Raw genomic sequence first — 22,304 nt, 5'->3', positions numbered from 1 at the left:
TAGCTCTAACTCTATGTTTAGGGTCTTTGTCCTCCTGGAAAGTAAAGTCTTCTGCAGCCTTTTTAGCTCTATCCATCCTTCTATCGAGCAGCTTCCCTCACCCTGATGAAGAAAACCAACCCCACAGCATGATGCTGCCACTACCAAATTTCTCGGTTATGATGGTGTGTTCAGGGTTATGTGTATTGTTAGTTTTTTGTTACACATAGCGTTTTGTGTGAAGCTCAGATAAGTCAAATTTGGCCCTCTCTGACCAGGAGCATCTTCTTCCATATGTTTAGTGTGTCCCAACTATGGCTTTTGACAAACTGCAAACCTTTTATGACTATTGTTCAACAATGTCTTTGTTCTTTACACTCTACAAGAAAGGTAATTTTGTAGAATGCATGACTAATATTTCTCCTGTTCACATATTCTCCCACCTGAACCATTGATAGTTGCAGCTTCTCCAGAGTTACCAAGGGCTTCTTTGCTACTTATTTGATTTGGCCTTTCCCAGCATGTTAGTTTAGGTGGATGACCACATCTTGGTGGATTTGCAGTTGTACCAAACTACTTCCATTTTTTGGAAAATGAATTGAACAGTCCTTTATGAAAATTACGCATACTTTTCTTCTCTTTGTGTTGGTCTGTCACACAAAAGCCACCTAAAGGAGTCTCTTTTACTCTTACTTTCAGTCAAATGAAACAATAAAGTGAACTGGTGAACAAAAATGCTTCATGAGGGAAGTTCAATCTTTTTTTTACATCATTTGAAACTTTATGTTTATTTAAAACCAGCACCTAGTAACCATGAATAGTGCTGCACTATAGGGCAATCGGAAATCTGAAACTAAGCTTTGACTGCAGCCATGAAAATCTATTCAAATTTTGTCTTACAAGAGTAACACGAAGCACTTCCACCACTTCGCCTCTTATCTTTGCAGCTTCATATTATCAAAATAATTAGCTGGGTTTCAGCCACATTGCTTAATCCCATTCATCTGATCAAATCTGAGCTTCTTAGTCAGAAGTGACAAGAACATAAAGTAATTATATGAGCTGTTCTGCCACTGCTCCATAATGTAACAGGGCAGAGTAGGGAGTGGGACGAAGGAAAGGAATTAGAGATTTAAATTAAGTCTCGTAAATGAAAGAAGGGGGGGGGGGGGGGGGGGGGGGTATACATTTATGAGATCAGTTTTTTTTGTGGGTACTTTTTGTGTTAAAGGTGATATTTTTCTTTGAAATCTTTCTTCAGGCATTCTTTACATTTCTAAAAATCTTTTTTGTTTTATTTCATTTTTGGTAAAATGTTTTTTCTTTCTTTAACATGTATGCAAAAAAACCCAAAAACAAATGTAACCGTACATTTATGCATAATTCTACAGATACAAATCTAGCTGCACACGCTTAACTTTGCTCAAAGACACTGGCCTCATTTAATTGAAGACAGTAACGTATTGCTAAATTTAAATAGAAGGTACCATTTTGATTCGATTTTCTTCACTTTGTATCTGTTAACAAACCATATCATCCACCTGTGTGTAACCATTGCATATCAGTTTATTTTTTTTTTGTAATTAGGTATCTAAATGAATTATGCAGATAAATAAAATATCATTACAAAATGCCTAAATGCTATATATATTTAAGTTTATTTATATGTCAGTCTTATATTTTCCACTCACTGTAATTACACTCCGGTTTGAGCCATGAAAATATGACAGATTGCAGTAGCCTATGAGTAGATTTTAAAATATTACTTTATAAGATACACTGCCTGGCCAAAAAAAAAGTCGCCACCCAAAAAAAAAGGTGACACATTCTAATATTTTGTTGGACCACCTTTAGCTTTGATTACAGCATGCATTCGCTGTGGCATTGTTTTGATAAGCTTCTGTTATGTCACAAGATTTATTTCCACCCAGTGTTGCATTGATGTTTCACCAAGATCTTGCATTGCTGATGATGAGTCTGACCGCTGCGCAAAGCCTTCTCCAGGACATCCTAAAGCTTCTCAATGGTGTTAAGGTCTGGACTATGTGGTGGCCAATCCATGTGTGAGAATGATGTCTCATGCTCCCTGAACCATTCTTTCACAATTGGAGCACGATGAATCCTGGCATTGTCATTTTGGGATATGCCCGTGCCATCAGGGAAGAAAAAAATGATTGATGGAATAACCTGGTCATTCAGTATATTCAGGTAGTCAGCTGACCTCATTTTTTCAACACATGCTGTTGCTGAACCCAGACCTGACCAACTGCAGCAACCCCAGATCATAGCACTGCCCCCACAGGCTTGTACAGTAGGCACTAGGCATGATGGGTGCATCACTTTACCTGCTTCTCTTCTTACCCTGATGCGCCCATCACTCTGGAACAGGGTAAATCTGGACTCATCAGACCATATGACCTTCTTCCATTGCTCCATAGTCCAATCTTTATGCTCACTAGCAAAATGAAGTATTTTTTTTTCTGGTTAGCCTCACTGATTAGGGGTTTTCTTAAGGCTGTTCAGTCCCAATCCCTTGAGTTCCCTTGGCATTGTGCGTGTGGAAATGCTCTTACTTCCACTATTAAACATAGCCCGGAGTTCTACTGTTGTTTTTCTTCAATTTCATTTTACCAAACATTTAAGTGATCGCCGATCACGATCATTCGTGATTTTTTTCCGGCCACATTTCTTCCTCGAAGACGATGGGTCCCACTATCCTTCCAGTTTTTAATAATACGTTGGACAGTTCTTAACCCAGTTTTGGTAGTTTCTGCAATCTTCTTTGATGTTTTCTCTGCTTGATCTATGCCAATAATTTGATCCTTCTGAAACAGACTGACATCTTTTCCACGACCACTGGATGTGTCTTTTGACATGGTTGTTTAAGAAATGAGAAGCAACTCATTGCACCAGTTGGGGTTAAATAACTTGTTGCCAGGTGAAACATAACCGCCCCTGCAGTTATTATCCAATGGTAGGCTCCTACCTATTTGCTTAGTTAAATCCAGGTGGCGACTTTTGTTTTGGCCAGACAGTGTATTAAAGCAAGTACAAACATCTCTCAGATTAATGTAAATTTGTGCTTTGTATAAAACATTCTGTTTCAGATGGGTACAAAGTGACCAAAATGGCAAAAGTAAAAAATGCTTAAGAATCATTCAAGCAAAGCAAATCCCCCTCACAAAATGACTAAATGACAAAATTCTTTTTTCCAAAGACGTAAAACTTGGCATACAATAAATGATTATCATTTTGAAGATGAATCTCTCAGGTCCTGTGTCTGGTCTTGGGATGGATTTTTGTCCTTTTTATCAAATAAAATGGGTGTCAGATGCGTTTAATCTGCTGAGTAATCTTTGTATGCCTGACACTTCTTTATTTGTCACTTGCTTGTCAACTTTCCTAACTTTTTCAGGGCTAACCACACAAAATGCTGTCATGGTTAGCCATAAGAGCCAATGACTGTTTAAAATATTAATGTCTGGCTGGCTCCAGGGTTGGTCTAAACTGTTCCACTGTACTGTTCAAGAAAAACACTACACTGCGCACTTGTTTAAGGTTTAAAAATTATATTTTCATGAAGGTAATCTTAAGAGACCAGAGCAAGCAGATAGTAGAAACACAACTTTGTAACAACCTTTATTCAAGGTCAGGTAATAACATAAGTACTGTTGTCACACTATTATACATATTTTCCACCTTGACAAATTATGTTGCAAGAAGAAACTCAAGCAGACATTTGGTATTTCTTCCAATGCTGCAGTTTCTCTTGCAAATATCCAATTGAGGAGTGAGTTAATAGGTGTAAATTTAGATGCAATTTGCAAATCCGCCACTGTATGTTGGTGCTTATTTTGTAGCACCATCCCCATCCCACCATCCCAAGATGGTGGGATGGGGGGCTGGAATGAACTTAGATGGGCAGATTTTTAGATGAGGTCAAGATGTGCCTTCAGTATTCAGCAGATGGTGTTTTAGTGACAATTTTAATATCCTTACGCTTTGAGTTCCTTAACAAAGCTTAAACATTATGCAAATATGACAAATCCATATAGAACATATTTTAATAAATGGTCATATGAAATAAATACCTTTAAAACCACTTTATTTGTTCTTTTCCAACCCCCTTATTCAAATTTGACTCCACCATCAGTACATAAATTTATTCAGTGTGTGTATGTGTGTGTGTATAACCTACTTATGGCAGAGTATACACACCGCTAGCAGAAGAAAATACTTTAATCTTATCACACCCCTGTGTAATTCTCTTGCTTTATTCCTCATTCAGCTCTACTGCACTCTTCATCTCTTCCCTTCTCTCCTCCCGCCTAGTTCCGCCCTCTTTCTCTCTCTTTTATTCTTCATCACTCTTTTCAACCATGTCTGCCCACAGGAAATTTTCTTAATCCTTTCTCCTTTTTTTCCTTTCTTTCCTTTTTTCCATCTTTACCACTTTCTCTCATTTGAACCATCCATATATTTTCCTCTCCCCAACCTATTTCTTTTCGTACTCCTCATATAGTCTTTGCTTTTGCGTTCTTGTGCATTTGCTGACGTGGCATCATACCGCTTTCGTTTGCTCAGTGTCATTTGATATTAAACAGAGATGGCGAAATGATTGATATGCGGGCTGGGTGAAAGAAAGGAGAGATATGATGGGAGAAATGCACAAATGCAAGAGTGAGCAAGAAAAAAAGAAACAGAGGAATGAAGGAGGCTTTAGAAAAGAAGCAGAGGTGTGGCAGTAAGTGAGGGGGGTTTTACCAGGGTAAATAGAGAAAGAAATACATCAGACAAAACCATTGGCTGCACAGAAGTGAACATTAGAGACAGTACATAGAGTACTGAGGGACAAGGTTAATAAAAGCCATTAGAAGTGTGTCTTGATGTACGTCAGATGCTTTTATCTGTGTGCTCTTTCCTTTGCAAACACACCGTTCTGTAACAGAATATTGTCCACAATTCAGAATACAAAACAATGATAATGCAAAGCAAATATTCTGTAAAACAACAGAAAGAAAGACATTGTAAAATGGGTTTTTGGAGAGCATAGTGGTGTCATCTGTTGTTTGTAAGTGGAATTTTTAGATGGAAGTAAATTTATTTATACTTCCATCTAAAAATTCCACTTACAAAACTGATGACTCATTCTTTTGAGTTTTGCTTGTGTCTGTCTACATATGCATTAGCACTTGTGTCTCAGTGAATATTTTAAACCTAAAAGTCTAAAATCTTAAGGGTTTGGGCACCCCTCCTGTGAGTAGAAGAAAAGAACAAAGATTAAACAATAATTGAATTTTTTTAAGTTGGGTTAGGATTTTTTTTTTTTTAGTTTGGTTTGTATGTTAGAAATTAATCTGGCTAAACCCAGCTGCAACAACAAACTCTCCTTAAAGTAATGAAAGTTTTAGATTTTGTACTTTTTTTTTTTGCATTCTGCTTTCAACACTAACACTCATAAACAGAAACATTTATAAACTGTTAATAAGTTAAAATAGAGTACTTCCTTTTAGTAAAATCTCTCCACCCAGGTGCAGATTCTATCTGGTCAATGGGGTGGAAATTTTATGTCAAAACATCTGTTCAAAGACGTTGTCTTGTTTTACTTCTATGTCTACAATTTACATAAATTACAATGAATCATACCTGGTCCAGCAGTTACAGCTTGATTTACCAATTTTCCTTTTCAGACCACACCTACAAATTGTTCTGGAGTCAAACTGCCAGAAAAAAACAGACCTTTAACATACAAGTGTAGACTTGCAAAATGTTCTACACCTGAAAAGAACAATCAATATGGCAAAGAGGAAGATGTTACTACCAAACAACATATAGAGCAGCTCTGTTCCTCAATTATAATAAGAACATGATCCAATAATGTGATTTGTCATCTGTCATTATTTGTTTTTACCTTTCCAACTATTCTCCTTGTCCATCAAACCAAAATATTATCTGGTACACTCCTAAAAGGGTTTCCTAAAATCAGCTCTTTGCACTTTCAAGTAGAAAACAGCACAATGGTGTTACAATCTAATTCAAAGCACCAACTTTTGCAGAAACAGTACCTTATCTAACTCCCGAATCAAAAGCTATGATTCCTATGTGAAATACAGCTTATAAGCAAATCTATAACTTAAGAAAAGTGTTTGCAAGATTGGCATTTGGCATTTAAGACAAACTCAGAAGGGGAAGCTTAAAAGTGATTTAATTTTAGGGGGGGCAAATTTTTCAGTAAATTCGATTGACAGATGTCAATTAAATCTGCATTCTTGCATTAAGAGTTGGTATCATCCACTTTAGAAAGGTTTAAAATCCTAATCCAAGGTTATTTAGAAAATGTTTTCAAAACACACATAATGCAAACTGCTGGTAGCATTAAATATTTTTGCTCCCCCCCCAATTTCAAACAGTTTTAAAGTATCTCTGTTAGATGTAGAGTGACCCCACTGTGACTTATCCAGTCCAAGTATTAAAAATTTTGAACTACATATGATCAAATGTCTTCAAAAATTCCTTAAAAGTCATTAAAATAGTCATATAACTTAGAACCAAATACAAATCTAAAAATTAGAACATCGCTAACATTAACCAGACACACTGTACTGCCTTATTTAATTAGATTACTTAAGTACAAAATGCAAAAAGAAATAAAAACCTTCATGACAAAAGCGCACTGATTTAAAACAGCACTGTGTTTGTTTCAGGGAAATAATCTATGATGAAGACATTAAAATATGAACAATCTGTTAGAAGCTCTATGCCTGGACATGGAACTGAATGGAATAAACCTCTCTTAGTGTCCGGGCTCTCTACCACTTTAGTATAGCCTATGTCTGTGTTTGTTTTGTTTGTCTGCGTGGGAGACGTGTTACCAGAAAATACACTTAGCAGAGCATATTTAACTGACTCATAAGGATGGGCTTGTGGGTGTATGTGTGTCCTTTTGTGTGTGTAAACAGGCAGCAGTGGCAAAAAGAGAATTGAGACAGCGGTCCATTTTGGCTTTGGACCTGCTGTCTCTTTGACTCACTTACAGGCAGAGAAGTCAGATTGTTCTTCCTACTTTTAACTCTTTACATGAAAGGAGGGAATTTGTCCTAATTGTTACTTAATGTTCATGTATATTCTTGTGCAAGAATAGATTTGGTTTGGCTTTTGACAGCTATTAATAATCATGATTAATAATTATTAACAAAATCATTAAAAAAGTTAAAATATAATATTTAATTTTAGCCTAACAACTTTCAGTCTGCCAGGTATTGTCTTGTGTATATCAGCCCAATGTTCAATAGATGAAAGAGGGGATTTGAGAACTGCCGTTCTTAAACAGCAAGCTCTCCACACATAGAATAAACACACAACAACATCTTCCCACAATATAAGAATTTAATGACACAATTATTCAGCATCAAGCTGAAATACGTCAGTTAACAAACTCCTCTATTAGACTAGTAACAATGAACTACACTACTAAGTAAAATGAAAAGAATGAGTTTGTTTATTTGTTTACATGGAAGGAAGCCAAATTAGTTGTAAAACTAATTAAGAATGAGCAATGCTGCAACACAGCTACCGTGGCTTCCATTTAGCATTAGCCTCTTTTAGCTTTAGCCTAGGAGAAGTGTGTTGACAGTCACTCTGTTAAAATAAGGATCGAAGAAGCAATACCATGTACTCATGATAGTGATTTACTATTAATCCTTCTTTCAGCTCAGGATTACATTTTGGAGGAAGACACTAAACACCTGCTAAATGTAACATTTTCTCAAGCAAAATATATGCCTTTGTGCTTTTGCTGTTTATAGATTAGTATAGCAAATAACAAGCAAATTTTTGTCAATTAATTAGTCAGGCTATCTGATCAGGTAGTCAACTGCTTCACAGACATGCTGTTGTCGATATAGGTTGCCTATATATTGCCTATTAAGTGTGGGTATGGGTCTTAGATGTGTTAGATGAGCTCAGCTTTTAGTAATTTTCTTACTAACAATTTGAGACCCAGCTAAGAACTATTTAAGGTACTCATCTGGTTGTTTGACACAGGCTGCAATTTGGTCCCATACAAGAAGCACACAATCCATAGTGGGCCCACATACACATGTTGACTGGGTCATAGCTTGCCAACTTTAGTTTCAGAGAAAGGTTACCTTAACAAGAGTGTTGGGTGGTGCTTTTTAATTTCCAACTAGTGGGTATCCATGTTTGTTGCAGTTGAAAATGTTCCCAAACAGTCCAATTTGTCTTTCATGTAGATGATGGAAAAGTTTACTTGTTTTCGTCCAGCCAGCTGACCAGCAGTTTGCAAACAGATAAGGGAGTTTTGAAGCCAGAATAATTTAAAACATCAACACACATGGACCCAAGAAACCATGCGAACATGTCATTGTAACCCATTTGTGTACTGTCAGCAAAATGTTCTATTTTATTCAGTATGCGCATTGACCAATTTGTATTCTTTCATGTATTTTTCTGTTACATACAGGGATTGAGAGAATATGATGCTTGCATCTTTGTGCATGTTGCCTGGGGTTATTTGTAAATACTTAACATTTTGAGAAATCAAAATTGGTATCATTACAAATGTTTTATTAGAGATTATGTATTCAATAATGTGCCAGCTTTATCTGTCACATTGTGTAGTATTAGATATGCTGTATTATGGATAAAGAGCTTTTTTGAAAAGTTAGTAATAGTATATTCTATCATGCTAATATTATGTATAAACAATTGTCATATAAGAAAAAAAAGAAATTTACACTAGAAACTCATCAAAATTTCTCCTTAACTGACCCTCCTTACTCCATTTGAGTGGATGATTCTAGCTACCATCATTGCCAACTGCATTGTCCTAGCTCTGGAACAACATTTGCCTGATGGAGACAAGACACCGCTTTCTGAACGGCTGGTGAGTCAAACTGTTAATAAACATGCAATTAAAAAAGATTAAATACATGCCAGTCCTTACATATTTATCAATTAATACAGCATGCTTGTAAGGTCAGTCTATGTGATCAGATTTAGAACACAAAAAAACTGTCCAAAGTTAACAACACATTTTTTGTTCTATATTTGTTTGGTGCTACATAAACGTTTGAAGCATAGTTTTTAATTGCTTACTCCGAAAGCAAGCTCTAGTTTTTCATTAAAAGGCCCCTCATCTTCTTTTTTCTTCCTTTACTTTCATTCCATCTTCTTCCTTAGGACGACACAGAGCCGTACTTTATAGGAATCTTCTGCTTTGAGTCTGGAATAAAGATCCTGGCACTTGGTTTTGCCTTCCACAAGAACTCCTACCTGAGAAATGGATGGAACGTCATGGACTTTGTGGTGGTACTAACAGGGTAGGTGACTAATAGACAAATTGTACACACACAGAAGTGCATACTTTAAACATAGAGGTGCTGACCCAATGCAATATTTTCTTTCAGCTTCTTTTATCATTCACCCTTTGTTTAAGTTTGTTTGTCCCAGGTTTCGCTACAAACACGTGTTTGAGTGTCCTTTACCAGCTCGTCTGCTCTAATGAATGGGCTCCATTCTGTGCATGGCAGCAGTCAGATCACAGAGCTGAGCTGCAGGCAGCCAGTCGCCTGGGTGGTGAACAAATGTCACCTCAGTATATACTGACACAAGAAAGGGTTGGGGGGGACAGATGGAGCAGACACTGGTGAGGAGGCAAGATGAGAGGTTTTAAGAAAAATGGACACATGTTGGTAGCCAAGTAGAAACAGAGGGAACAGTTTGATGAAAGAAGAAATGGGAAAAGAAGTGTGTGAAGGACAAAATGTAAAAAGCTACATGACACAGTCAGATGTGAAAGTTATTATGAAACTTTGAGTACATTCAGATACAGTGATAAAAAAAAAAATCAGTAATTTCATCAAAGGCTGAGTGGGAGGAGATTAGATTAGTGCTTCCCAACCTGGTGTTAATGTCATATTGACACGGGAGGATCAAGGTTCACAGGTGACATTTTTTAGGTGTGAATTAATAAAACAGCATAAAACTTCAATGATTAAAAAAAAGAATTGGGTGCACAGATTTTATTGTGAATTTTCTTTGATCCACATTGGGTCAAAATTGTTCATTTCTGCTCATACACATCAGTATTTAAATAAATGTCCCTTAGCAAGCTGTAGAAAAACCACATGATTATACATGTAGCCTTCAACAAGCTCCTGGCAAAATTCAGGCTAATTGTTTGACCACTCTTCTTGCCAGAATCGACAGTTCATTTAAATCAATTGTTCTTCCATATTTACATTTTCAAAACAGTTGATGGCGCTATGAGGTGAGCATTGCAGAAACTCAATGTTAGTCTTATTTGTTCATTCAAAAACCAGCTGATGCTGCCACCACCACGCTTGACAGTTGTCACAACAGGGTAATTAGGCAATAGTGTTTGGGTCATATCATTGTCCTGCTGGAACATCCAGCTGTTTCAACAAACTCATTGATGACTGAAGGTGAAATTGGATGATTTATAAGTAGTCCAACATTTTTTTCCATAGACTTGGAATGCACCAGAACCACTGGCAGTAAAACAGACCCTCACTATGATGTTGCTAGCCCCATGCTAGAGAGTTGGTAAACTGAAGTTTAATTTAAAGACTTGATCTTGTCTCTTCCAAACATGTTTCTTCTCACTGTGGGCACATAGCCTGATCTATATCTCAGCTGGGTTTTTACTCCAGGAGGCATTTGGCTTGTCCATGGGGATAGCTGAAGATTACATTCAAACTTGAAGATGCCAATTTTGCAGCAGACACTTCTTTCTTGGTCTCTATGTATTGATGTAAAACATGCTTCACTCTAGACAGTGTGAGTGATGATCTTCCTGTTCATGGCAAACTTGAACTGTGGTGGTGCTTTACAAAGTTTTTTCTCAACATCCTAACTGCTCAAAAAAATAAAGGGAACACTCAAATAACACATCCTAGATCTGAATGAATGAATTATTCTTATTCAATACTTTGTTCTGTGGAACGTTGAATGTGCTTACAACAAAAATCATCAATGAAAATCAAATTTATTAACCAATGGAGGCCTGGATTTGGAGTCACACACAAAATTAAAGTGGAAAAACACACTACAGGCTGATCCAACTTTGATGTAATGTCCTTAAAACAAGTCAAAATGAGGCTCAGTATTGTGTGTGGCCTCCATGTGCCTTTATGACCTCCCTACAACGCCTGGACATGCTCCTGATGAGACGGCGGATGGTCTCCTGAGGGATCTCCTCCCAGACCTGGACTAAAGCATCCACCAACTCCTGGGCAGTCTGTGGTCTGTGGAGCGAGACAGGATGTCCCAAATGTGCTCAATCGGATTCAGGTCCGGGGAACGGGCGGGCCAGTCCATAGCTTCAATGTCTTCATCTTGCAGAAACTGCTGACACACTCCAGCCACATGAGGTCTAACATTGTCCTGCATTAGGAGAAACCCAGGGCCAACCGCACCAGCATATGGTCTCACAAGGGGTCTGAGGATCTCATCACGGTACCAACTGGCTTTCAGGCCAACTCTGTCGAGCACATGGAGGGCCGTGCGACCCTCCAAAGAAATGCCACCCCACACCATTACTGACCCACTGCCAAACCGGTCATGCTGAAGGATGTTGCAGGCAGCAGATCACTCTCCACGGTGTCTCCAGACTCTGACACGTCTGTCACATGTCTCAGTGTGAACCTGCTTTCATCTGTGAAGAGCACAGGGCACCAGTGGCTAATTTGCCAATCCTGGTGTTCTCTGGCAAATGCCAAGCGTCCTGCACGGTGTTGGGCTGTGAACACAACCCCCATTTGTGGATGTCGGGCCCTCATACCATCCTCATGGAGTCGGTTTCTAACCGTTTGTGCAGACACATGCACATTTGTGGCCTGCTGGAGGTCATTTTGCAGGCCTCTGGCAGTGCTCCTCCTGTTCCTCCTTGCACAAAGGCGGAGGTAGCGATCCTGCTGCTGGGTTGTTGCCCTCCTACGTCTCCTCCACGTCTCCTGGTGTACTGGCCTGTCTCCTGGTAGCGCCTCCAGGCTCTAGACACTACGCTGACAGACACAGCAAACCTTCTTGCCACAGCTCGCATTGATGTGCCATCCTGGATGAGCTGCACTACCTGAACCACTTGTGTGGGTTGTGGAGTCCGTCTCATGCTACCACGAGTGTGAAAGTACCACCAACACTCAAAAGTGACCAAAACATCAGCCAGAAAGCATAGGTACTGAGAAGTGGTCTGTGGTCCCCACCTGCATAACCACTCCTTTATTGAGTGTGTCTTGCTAATCGCCAAAGATTTCCCCCTGTTGTCTATTTCATTTGCACATTCCATGTGAAACTGATTGTCAATCAGTGTTGCTTCCTAAGTGGACAGTTTGATTTCACAGAAGTTTGATTTACTTGGAGTTATAGTGTTGTTTAAGTGTTCCCTTTATTTTTTTTAGCAGTGTATTTCTCTTTCTAGGGGGGAGATGGTTGAGATGATTAAAACTTGGACAGGACTGTTTGTTCCAACAGGCCAATGTTCCGAAACACACTTGAATAATTTGGGAATTGATCAAGCAGACCATCATTACACTAGATATGACTACAAATACTTGGAAATTTATTGACTTCATTTAAAAGTGGAGCCTGGCCACAAAACCATCCAACCTCAATAAAGAATATCAATTCGGTCAGCCAATATTTAGCTAGAATTATACCATAAACTTGGTGAAGACTATAAAAATGTATGGTTAAAGGTGAAACTTGCTAAGGGACATTATTAGGTGTGGTATGTGTATGTTTAACCTGTATGAATAATTAATACCCTATGTGAACTAGAGAAAATACACAATAAATTTAAATTTCTGCTCTTCAAAAACATTGAAGTTGCAAATTACATTTTTAATCCACCCAGGGAAAATAAACATTTTAAATGCATAGACAAAAGCCTCAAAATTTCTAAGACATTCATACGTATGATGTGTGATGCAAACGTCTGCCCAGAACAATACCTAAATACTGTGACAAAGCATCAGGAGAAGTAGTGATTGCCATATTTTGCTTACCTGTTTTCCCTTCCACACTTTGTCACAAACACTGAAATGCTGTACAGACACAAACATACTTCTCAGTCTGGCAGTCTGGTTATAAGCTTTAACAAGAGCAACCATGACACTAAACTCCTCTCAGTGTGGCACAACAGAATGACTGTAAGAGAGGTGAGAAGACAAGTATCAATGAGACAGCAGGATGCAGTGAGGAAGAGAAGAAGGAGGGAATGTAGCATGCAGGAATAGGACAATTTCCTTAAACGTATAGTAGACATGCAACATTATACCCCTAAGATTATTTAGAAGAAATAATTAGAAATCCATCATTTAATTTCTTTATCATGAAAAAATGTTCTCAAGTCTTAGAGATATTATTGTAGATTTTAATTTACAGTGATCTCATAGTGCTTCTTAAGCTCTGATTTCCTTAGTGTAAACACCTAAAACATAGTTGTATGTGTTATGATTACTTAATGGACAGAAAAAAACAAAAAAAACAAAAAGGTATTAAAACATAGCCCAAGTATTACAACAACTGAACAGTGGCAGAATTGATAATGTGTGAAAAACTGGCACATCAGGAAGTATTATATTATTGGTTCAAGTGTAAAAAAAAAAAAGAGACAAAATATTAAAAATAAGGAGAACCAAAGGTGGTATTTACTAAGGATATGTAGTTAGTCAAAGAGAAAATAGGTGGGCACATTCAAAAGGAAAATTCAGAAATACATTATGAGCATATAGAGCAATAATAAATCACTTATGTAAAAACAAAATAGTATAGGTCTTGCAGTGTGGTGGACACAATGTTGCTCCCTTTTCATGACAAAGGTGAATGGTTTACACACAATGAATATGCTGCAGCCATTACAGGGATGTTTCTGTGATACATTACATATTTTCCACTCACACAAACAGTCTTTGTTGTGCTTTCTTTGAATGGTGGTTGTGTTGTTTGGCAATTCACAGCTCTTTGAAGATGAAAGACTATTTGGCCTTTCTTTCTACCTTTGGTTGGAAACCTTTGATAACATACTGACCTCTGTCCACACACACACACACACACACACTTGGACAAACACATCTTTCCATTTCAAACATTACTTTCCATTTCCTACTCACCTTTTTATCCCCTTGAGGTGCTCTTTTTAACACATGCAGACTCACAAATGGCACCTATCATGTTGGATAAGTTACCCTCCAGAATCTTTTGGCACATCTTTTAATTTGTGTTTTGTGTCATTGATCGATTTGTTGTAAATTTGCAGAGGGGTTTCACTCTGGAAACAGGCTAGTTGTTTCTAATTTCTAATATTGATTATTAGTCCAGTTACCCGTGGTTTATAGCCATTCTTACCATAAATAACGCCCTTTGCTTACCTTCCAGTTCTTTGCCTCGAGAGGCTGCCATACAGTTTCTTATCTTGCTACATATGTTGGCATATCTAAAAACGTTTTTTACGTTGATCTAAATGCGGCGAAATAAAATGTATTTCATGAAGTGTATATTTTGTCATACCCCTTTGTTTTGTATAGAATGTCTGTGTATTGGGATAAAGGAGCTAAAATTTTATTTGCTACTGCATCTGGACAGACGAAATTACTTTTGCAGTGGCATGACCACCCATCTTTTTCTCATACTCATGATCATGTGGAGCTGAAAATGAGATATTCTGTGACAACTCTTTGAGTGCCTAAAGTGGTCAAATAAATATTAGCTGAATTACTCAAAAAATGGGTGGGACCTCCCTCCTGTGAGTAAATTGTCATGTGTGCAGACAGAAAATCTGCATAGCATTACATTAAGTGATGTTATTATCAGTGCTGCAATATTTGAGTGGCGCTTGCATTATTTTTGTAGCAGTGGCGCATATGTGTGGTATATATTGCAACAGTCAAACTACAGAATATTTTGCCTTAAGGTACTGACCTTTTTGACTTTTTGTCCAAAAAAAAAAAACTGTAGCACCGTTGCTTAGCTGATCATCAAATCTGTTGATGTACAGAATCAGATGTGTGAAAGAGAATGCTGTAGTGTTATTTACTTAAAGCTGTGTATCTTTGTATGTCTTTGAAACACAGGGCATATATACCATAACAGGAGAGAGGTATTACTTTCTTTTGATTAAATACATTACAAAAGACACAAAGAAGTGAAAAAATTTTAATAAGGGTTATTTTATTATTTTTCAAATCACCTTGCATCAAACTGAAACATTTAACTGAAATATGTGTAAGTTTACTATTGAAACCCTGCATCCTAAGTTATATTATCACTTGATTTATATTTAACTGCATTTGAGCAGAAGTCTAAAATACTTTTTGCAAGGCCTCATTGTTTTGCTTGATTTACAACACATTTCCCTCTAAAATCTCTAAAATGGTTTACTCGTGCTGGGCAATTGGTTGTACAAAATATGAAAGGTAGAAATCAAACCTTTATACTTTATCCTGAACAATAACCCAAAATGAAGGGCTAAATGCATTTAATGGATTTATGCTGAAGACAAATTACGAGCTGGGCCCTTACTTAATTTTTGGCCATTATTATGATAAGGAAACTCACATTTTTGCTTATAGTGAGGCAACTAACATTTAAATAATTCCCTCTATAATTAGATGAAAACTTAAAGTCTCAGACAAACAATGCCAGTTAACTGCTACATTTTATAATTTTATGTGTGGAATTAAAGTAGACAGAAAAAAAGCCTAACTTTGTCTACACATTTCAAAACAGATTCTACAACAAACCTACTTGATAGGTCTTTGGCTGAGTTAAGCCTAGTTAGACTAGTCATGCACACACTTGATTCATACTTCGTAACCTCTTGGTTGTAACCTTCCAAGTCTGTGACTGCAATTTTTGCCTCAAGGGACATGACATCTGAGACATTTGTCCATGATATTCATATTAGTTTAAATCTGTTTGAATAACTTTGATGGCAGACTATTCAGGTATTTCCTACCGAAAACCAACACCAAAACCATATTGACATTTACTTCTAAATATTGAATGTATTCAGAAAAGTTCAGTACGTGTATCTGGTTGCTCCATTAACGTTTTACATAAATAACATGTATAGACCACAGGCGCTTCTGGTACATCCACATGCCACCCAGCTTGACGGCAAGAAAATTTAATCCTACATTACAAAGTTTGATTGAAAGCTATATTTTCCATTTATTGTTTAGGACCTGACACAGTCTTGGGATGTAGGGAAAATATACACTATACTGTTGGCATCTCAAGTCAATCACAAAAATAATATGTAATGGTAAGGGTATTATAATCATCAATACAGGACATTCAGTCATAATTTGGCCTATATTACATGTGTTTTGACTGTGTGTGCAACAGAAAATCAGGAAATTCCTTTTTTTTTGGCTTTCTGGCAACTGTGTCACCCATTGCACCTTTGTGTTGCCCTCAAGGAGTATCTCTCCCAGTTTAAGATGTGTCTTCAGGTTAATGTGAAAAAGTATTGAAATTCCCCATAGTATTAGCATTCAGATAATTAAATACTGTGCAGGCTATTCTACAGGCATTTGCTGCTGTCAATGAACAGATTTTGGGACACTGTACTTTGGATATTCAGGCGTTTTCTTTTTCATCCATTTGCATATTATTAAAAGGAATTTCACACTAACTTCATACCATTTCCAACCAATCTAGTGTGTAAAATGTAACAAAATGTAACATTAAAGGTTACATTTAATTTAAAATACTTTACTGTATTACATAAACTGCACAGGGGAAGTAATGTAAACAAAGATGATTTGCTGCTTTTAGTTGAGGTCAGCAGGAAGGCAGGTGAGAAGATCAGACAATAACATTGTCGGAATTATGTATATGACTCCCTTGAGTTATACTATATTCCAATAGCTTTGCCTAAAGTGCTTACTTATAGTTTGTGTTTACTTGTATTTGTCTTTAAGCACCACATTAGACACCATCTCTGTTTCTGAGAAGTGAAAGATTGTTTTCCAATGATTTCTACAAACAATCCCATTTCCTGCATTTGTAATTTAATTGTTTTCACCATGATGTGTGTATGTGTGCTCATGTGTTTGCGCCTGTCTGTGCTATTTCATAAATGTGTATATTTAACACAAAAGTGAATAGGTAAAAAAAAAAACAAAAAAAAAACAGTAACGGAAATCAATCTGGCTCCTCCCTTGGCCCTGTTACCAAGGTGAAACAGAGAATCTGTCAATGAGCCAAGGAACCTGTTGCCATGGAAACATTTATGAATGAAATAGGGTCCTGTAACCGTGGAGATGGTGTGAATGAGGAACTGCTTCATCAGTCTGTGACAATGATGCTCTTTTAAAGCTGAATTCATATTATTGTCATAGTCACCATTTTTGTAGTTTTAATCACTTTTATCATTGTTGTTCTAATGTGTCATGATTGAATGTACTAACTACACTGACGTCAGATATATTTGTAGTTGCATTTTGTATGATATTCATCATACTCACATGCACACTTTGGCTTTACATTACTTTCAGCAGATTGTAGTAGTTTCTCAGCATTTGGCCTCATTGACAAGAGGCCATCGATGGTTTACAATAACTAGTAGTGAGGCTTTTACATTGCTTTTGGCCAGATCTCCTTTTCAGAGTTATTGTAATTTAGTCACACTTGAGGGTTTTAAAGAATTAGCTGCATGTTTAAAATTATGCCACAGCATCTCAATCATTTTCTATAGTTGAAAATAATTGAGATGCTATGGCATAAGTTTTTTTCCCAGCCAATCAAATGTGGACTTGCTGGTGTTTAAATACTCTGGCTACATTTGATATCAAAATATTTTGGTTTCTTTTCTGAAACATCTAAGTGTGAAAGACAGCCAAAAACAGAAGGAATCTATATGGGGTAATACTCATTTATGAACTATAAGGCATATATCTGTATCTACATTCCCTTTCAGTTACATGAAACAAACCGAGGGCTTCATGTATAAAATGCTCCACCAACAGCTTTTTTACCCATCTTATACTTTGCCACGTTGGTGGTATATGACACCTTCTTGGTTTTGCTCTGTGTTCCAGCTACTGAAGAAACCACCCTTTGCTTAAGTCAGGTAATCTGTTCTGTCTTGACCCAATTTATCTCAACCCATTCAATGTTCGCTAATGGCAAGAAATGATGACTGCATTCCATCACTGAGATCCTGGTGTGTTTTTACCTTAAATCAGTTGACCAGCTGGTCGCACAGACTGTCTGTCATTGCTACATTAGTTGGCCGTTCCAGAGCTGTGATTAACTCCTTTGTCGCCCTGGTGCATTCAGATTTGTTGTGAAAGTGGCTGTTGTTTAGTGAAAAGACAACTTGCCAATGCTGGCATTAATTCTTTTGTTACAAAGAGCTTTCAGAATAATCTATTTTTGAGAGAAATACTAGTTCCTTACCTGCTTTGTTATTAACATTGTGTCTACTATTTTTGTAGTATGAAGGATATCATGTTACTACTAAAAGCAGCACCCTGCATTTACTGAAAAACTGACAAAATAACATCTTGTATGATTAGTTCTGTTATGTTTCAACATGAATATTACACAAAGACTGAATAGTAAAAAAAAAAGGATATAAACAAGTTTTTAATTAGTTGGTGTTTTTCCATGAAATAATTTCAGGAAAAAGTTATTTATGGACACCCTTATGCTTGAACATGGTGTTCATTATGGACAACACGTAACTAGCACAGAAGTCCAATAACGAAACACCACTCGGATTCAGATCGGGGAGGCCATTCCTCCCGATCACGCCTCTCCAGGTGTCACTGTCATTTCCCACGTGGGCGTTGAAGTCCCCCAGCAGAATAATGGCCTCAGGAGGGGGAAGCAGTGCTTCACCAACACTGTTTACAGTGTGGGTGGGAGGCTGCTGACCTCGACTGGGGACTCGGGGGTTGGACTCTTACCCAGGCTGAGGTTACCAAGGTGGTTAAAAAGCTCCGTGGTGGCAGGGCTTCGGGGGTGGATGAGACTGAGTACCTCAAGTCTCTGGATGTTGCAGGACTGTCATGGTTGACAGGCCTCTTCAACATTGCGTGGCGGTCGGGACAGTGCCTCTGGACTGGCAGATTGGGGTGGTGGTCCCCCTTCATAAGAAGGGTGACCGGAGAGTGTGTTCCAACTACAGGGGGATCACACTTCTCAGCCTCCCTGGTAAGGCAAACGCCAGGGTATTGGAGAGGAGAGTCCGGCCGATAGTCAAACCTCGGCTTCAGGTGGAGCAGTGTGGTTTTCGTCCCGGCCGTGGAACACTGGACAAGCTCTATACCCTCTACAGGGTACTCGAGGGTTCATGGGAGTTTGCCCAACCGGTCCACATGTGTTTTGTGAACCTGGAGAAAGCATTCGACTGTGTCCCTCGTGGTGCCCTGTGGGGGGTGCTCCAGGAGTATGGAATCGGGGGCCATCTGGTCTCTGTACAAACGGAGCAGGAGTTTGGTCCGCATTGCCGGCACTAAGTCGGACCTGTTCCCGGTGTATGTTGGACTCCGGCAGGGCTGCCCTTTGTCACCTGTCCTGTTCATAACTTTTATGGACAGGATTTCTAGGCGCAGCCAAGGGCCATAGGGGGTCTGGTTTGGGGACCATTGGATTTCGTCTCTTCTTTTTGCAGATGACGTGGTCCTGCTGGCCCCCAGTAGCCAAGACCTACAGCATGCGCTGGGGCGGTTCGCAGCCGAGTGTGAAGCGGCTGGGATGAAGATCAGCTCCTCCAAGTCCGAGGCCATGGTTCTCGACTGGAAAAGGGTGGCTTACCCTCTTCAGGTTGGAGGGGAGTTCCTGCCTCAAGTGGAGGAGTTCTCAGGGTCTTGCTCATGAGTGAGGGAAGAATGGAGCGGGAGATCGACAGATGGATTGGTGCGGCTGCCGCAGTAATGGGGTCACTGTTCCGGTCCATTGTGGTGAAGAGAGTGCTGAGCCGAAAGCGAACCTCTCGATTTACAAGTTGGTCTACGTTCCTACCCTCACCTATGGCCATGAACTTTGGGTCATAACTGAAAGATCGAGATCTCGGATTCAAGCGGCTGAAATGAGCTTCCTCCGTAGGGTTGCCAGACTCTCCCTTAGAGATAGGGTGAGGAGCTTGGCCATCCGGGAATGCTCGGAGTAGAGGAGCCAGTTGAGGTGGCTCGGGCATCTATATCAGATGCCTCCTGGACGGCTTTCTCGGGAGGTGTTCCAACCCTCTCACCGGGAGGAGGCCCAGGGGACGGCCCGGGACACGCTGGAGGGACTATGTCTCTCGGCTGCCCTGGGAACGCCTTGGGATCCCCCTGGAGGAGCTGGAGAAGGTGTCTGTGGAGAGGGACGTCTGGGCGTCTCTGCTTTACCCGGTCCCGGATAAAGCAGAAGACAACGAGTACGAGTTATTTATGCAAATGTACCTTGTGTTTAATGTTACAGTTAGTTAACGTACAGTTATACAGTCTCAGTTAGAAGTCAGCGCCTGATGAGGCATAGGACATCATACAAAGTTATTACAAGGATTACACACCAAACCTTCACCAATCTTAGAACTTTGCCATTGCAGACAATCAAAGCATTACTAGAGGTTCATCTCAAAAAATTTGAATATCATGAAAAAGTCAGTTTTAGAAAGTGAAACTCGTATATTATCTCTTACACATAAGTCCCGATTTTCAAAAGGTTTGCATGTACAAAACCACACACAAACCTGCAGCTGTGAATAGCGACAACAAAAATTAACTAACTGTAACAGTCCAGAAAAGCAGGAGCAGAACACAAGAGAAGGAAAACATTCAGCAATTGGATCATTTATACAGGTCCTTCTCAAAATATTAGCATATTGTGATAAAGTTAATTATTTTCCATAATGTAATGATGAAAATTTAACATTCATATATTTTAGATTCATTGCACACTAACTGAAATATTTCAGGTCTTTTATTGTTTTAATACGGATGATTGTGGCATACAGCTCATGAAAACCCAAAATTCCTATCTCACAAAATTAGCATATTTCATCCGACCAAAAAAAGAAAAGTGTTTTTAATACAAAAAACGTCAACCTTCAAATAATCATGTACAGTTATGCACTCAATACTTGGTCGGGAATCCTTTGGCAGAAATGACTGCTTCAATGCGGCGTGGCATGGAGGCAATCAGCCTGTGGCACTGCTGAGGTCTTATGGAGGCCCAGGATGCTTCGATAGCGGCCTTTAGCTCATCCAGAGTGTTGGGTCTTGAGTCTCTCAACGTTCTCTTCACAATATCCCACAGATTCTCTATGGGGTTCAGGTCAGGAGAGTTGGCAGGCCAATTGAGCACAGTGCAGTGATACCATGGTCAGTAAACCATTTACCAGTGGTTTTGGCACTGTGAGCAGGTGCCAGGTCGTGCTGAAAAATGAAATCTTCATCTCCATAAAGCTTTTCAGCAGATGGAAGCATGAAGTGCTCCAAAATCTCCTGATAGCTAGCTGCATTGACCCTGCCCTTGATAAAACACAGTGGACCAACACCAGCAGCTGACACCGCACCCCAGACCATCATTGACTGTGGGTACTTGACACTGGACTTCTGGCATTTTGGCATTTCCTTCTCCCCAGTCTTCCTCCAGACTCTGGCACCTTGATTTCCGAATGACATGCAGAATTTGCTTTCATCCGAAAAAAGTACTTTGGACCACTGAGCAACAGTCCAGTGCTGCTTCTCTGTAGCCCAGGTCAGGCGCTTCTGCTGCTGTTTCTGGTTCAAAAGTGGCTTGACCTGGGGAATGCGGCACCAGTAGCCCATTTCCTGCACACGCCTGTGCACGGTGGCTCTGGATGTTTCTACTCCAGACTCAGTCCACTGCTTCCGCAGGTCCCCCAAGGTCTGGAATCGGCCCTTCTCCACAATCTTCCTCAGGGTCCGGTCACCTCTTCTCGTTGTGCAGCGTTTTCTGCCACACTTTTTCCTTCCCACAGACTTCCCACTGAGGTGCCTTGATACAGCACTCTGGGAACAGCCTATTCGTTCAGAAATGTATTTCTGTGTCTTACCCTCTTGCTTGAGGGTGTCAATAGTGGCCTTCTGGACAGCAGTCAGGTCGGCAGTCTTACCCATGATTGGGGTTTTGAGTGATGAACCAGGCTGGGAGTTTTAAAGGCCTCAGGAATCTTTTGCAGGTGTTTAGAGTTAACTCGTTGATTCAGATGATTAGGTTCATAGCTCGTTTAGAGACCCTTTTAATGATATGCTAATTTTGTGACATAGGAATTTTGGGTTTTCATGAGCTGTATGCCAAAATCATCCGTATTAAGACAATAA

At 39.1% G+C, this 22,304-nt stretch overlaps 1 protein-coding gene across 1 annotated transcript in view; it reads left to right on the top strand.

Annotated features, from left to right (window-relative positions):
- LOC124864229 (voltage-dependent P/Q-type calcium channel subunit alpha-1A-like) overlaps window positions 1-22,304 on the top strand; it is a 132,246-nt gene that overhangs the window by 16,749 nt on the left and 93,193 nt on the right. The window contains exons 2-3 of the mRNA XM_047358913.1: window positions 8,779-8,884; window positions 9,181-9,320. Coding sequence (XP_047214869.1) covers window positions 8,779-8,884; window positions 9,181-9,320 — 246 coding nt within the window. The remainder of the gene's footprint in view (window positions 1-8,778; window positions 8,885-9,180; window positions 9,321-22,304) is intronic.

This window comes from Girardinichthys multiradiatus, chromosome Y (assembly GCF_021462225.1).
Source record: "Girardinichthys multiradiatus isolate DD_20200921_A chromosome Y, DD_fGirMul_XY1, whole genome shotgun sequence".
Classification (NCBI taxonomy): domain Eukaryota; kingdom Metazoa; phylum Chordata; class Actinopteri; order Cyprinodontiformes; family Goodeidae; genus Girardinichthys; species Girardinichthys multiradiatus.
Note: the sequence above shows the minus strand (reverse complement) of the source record. Positions and strands in the feature narration are given on the sequence as shown.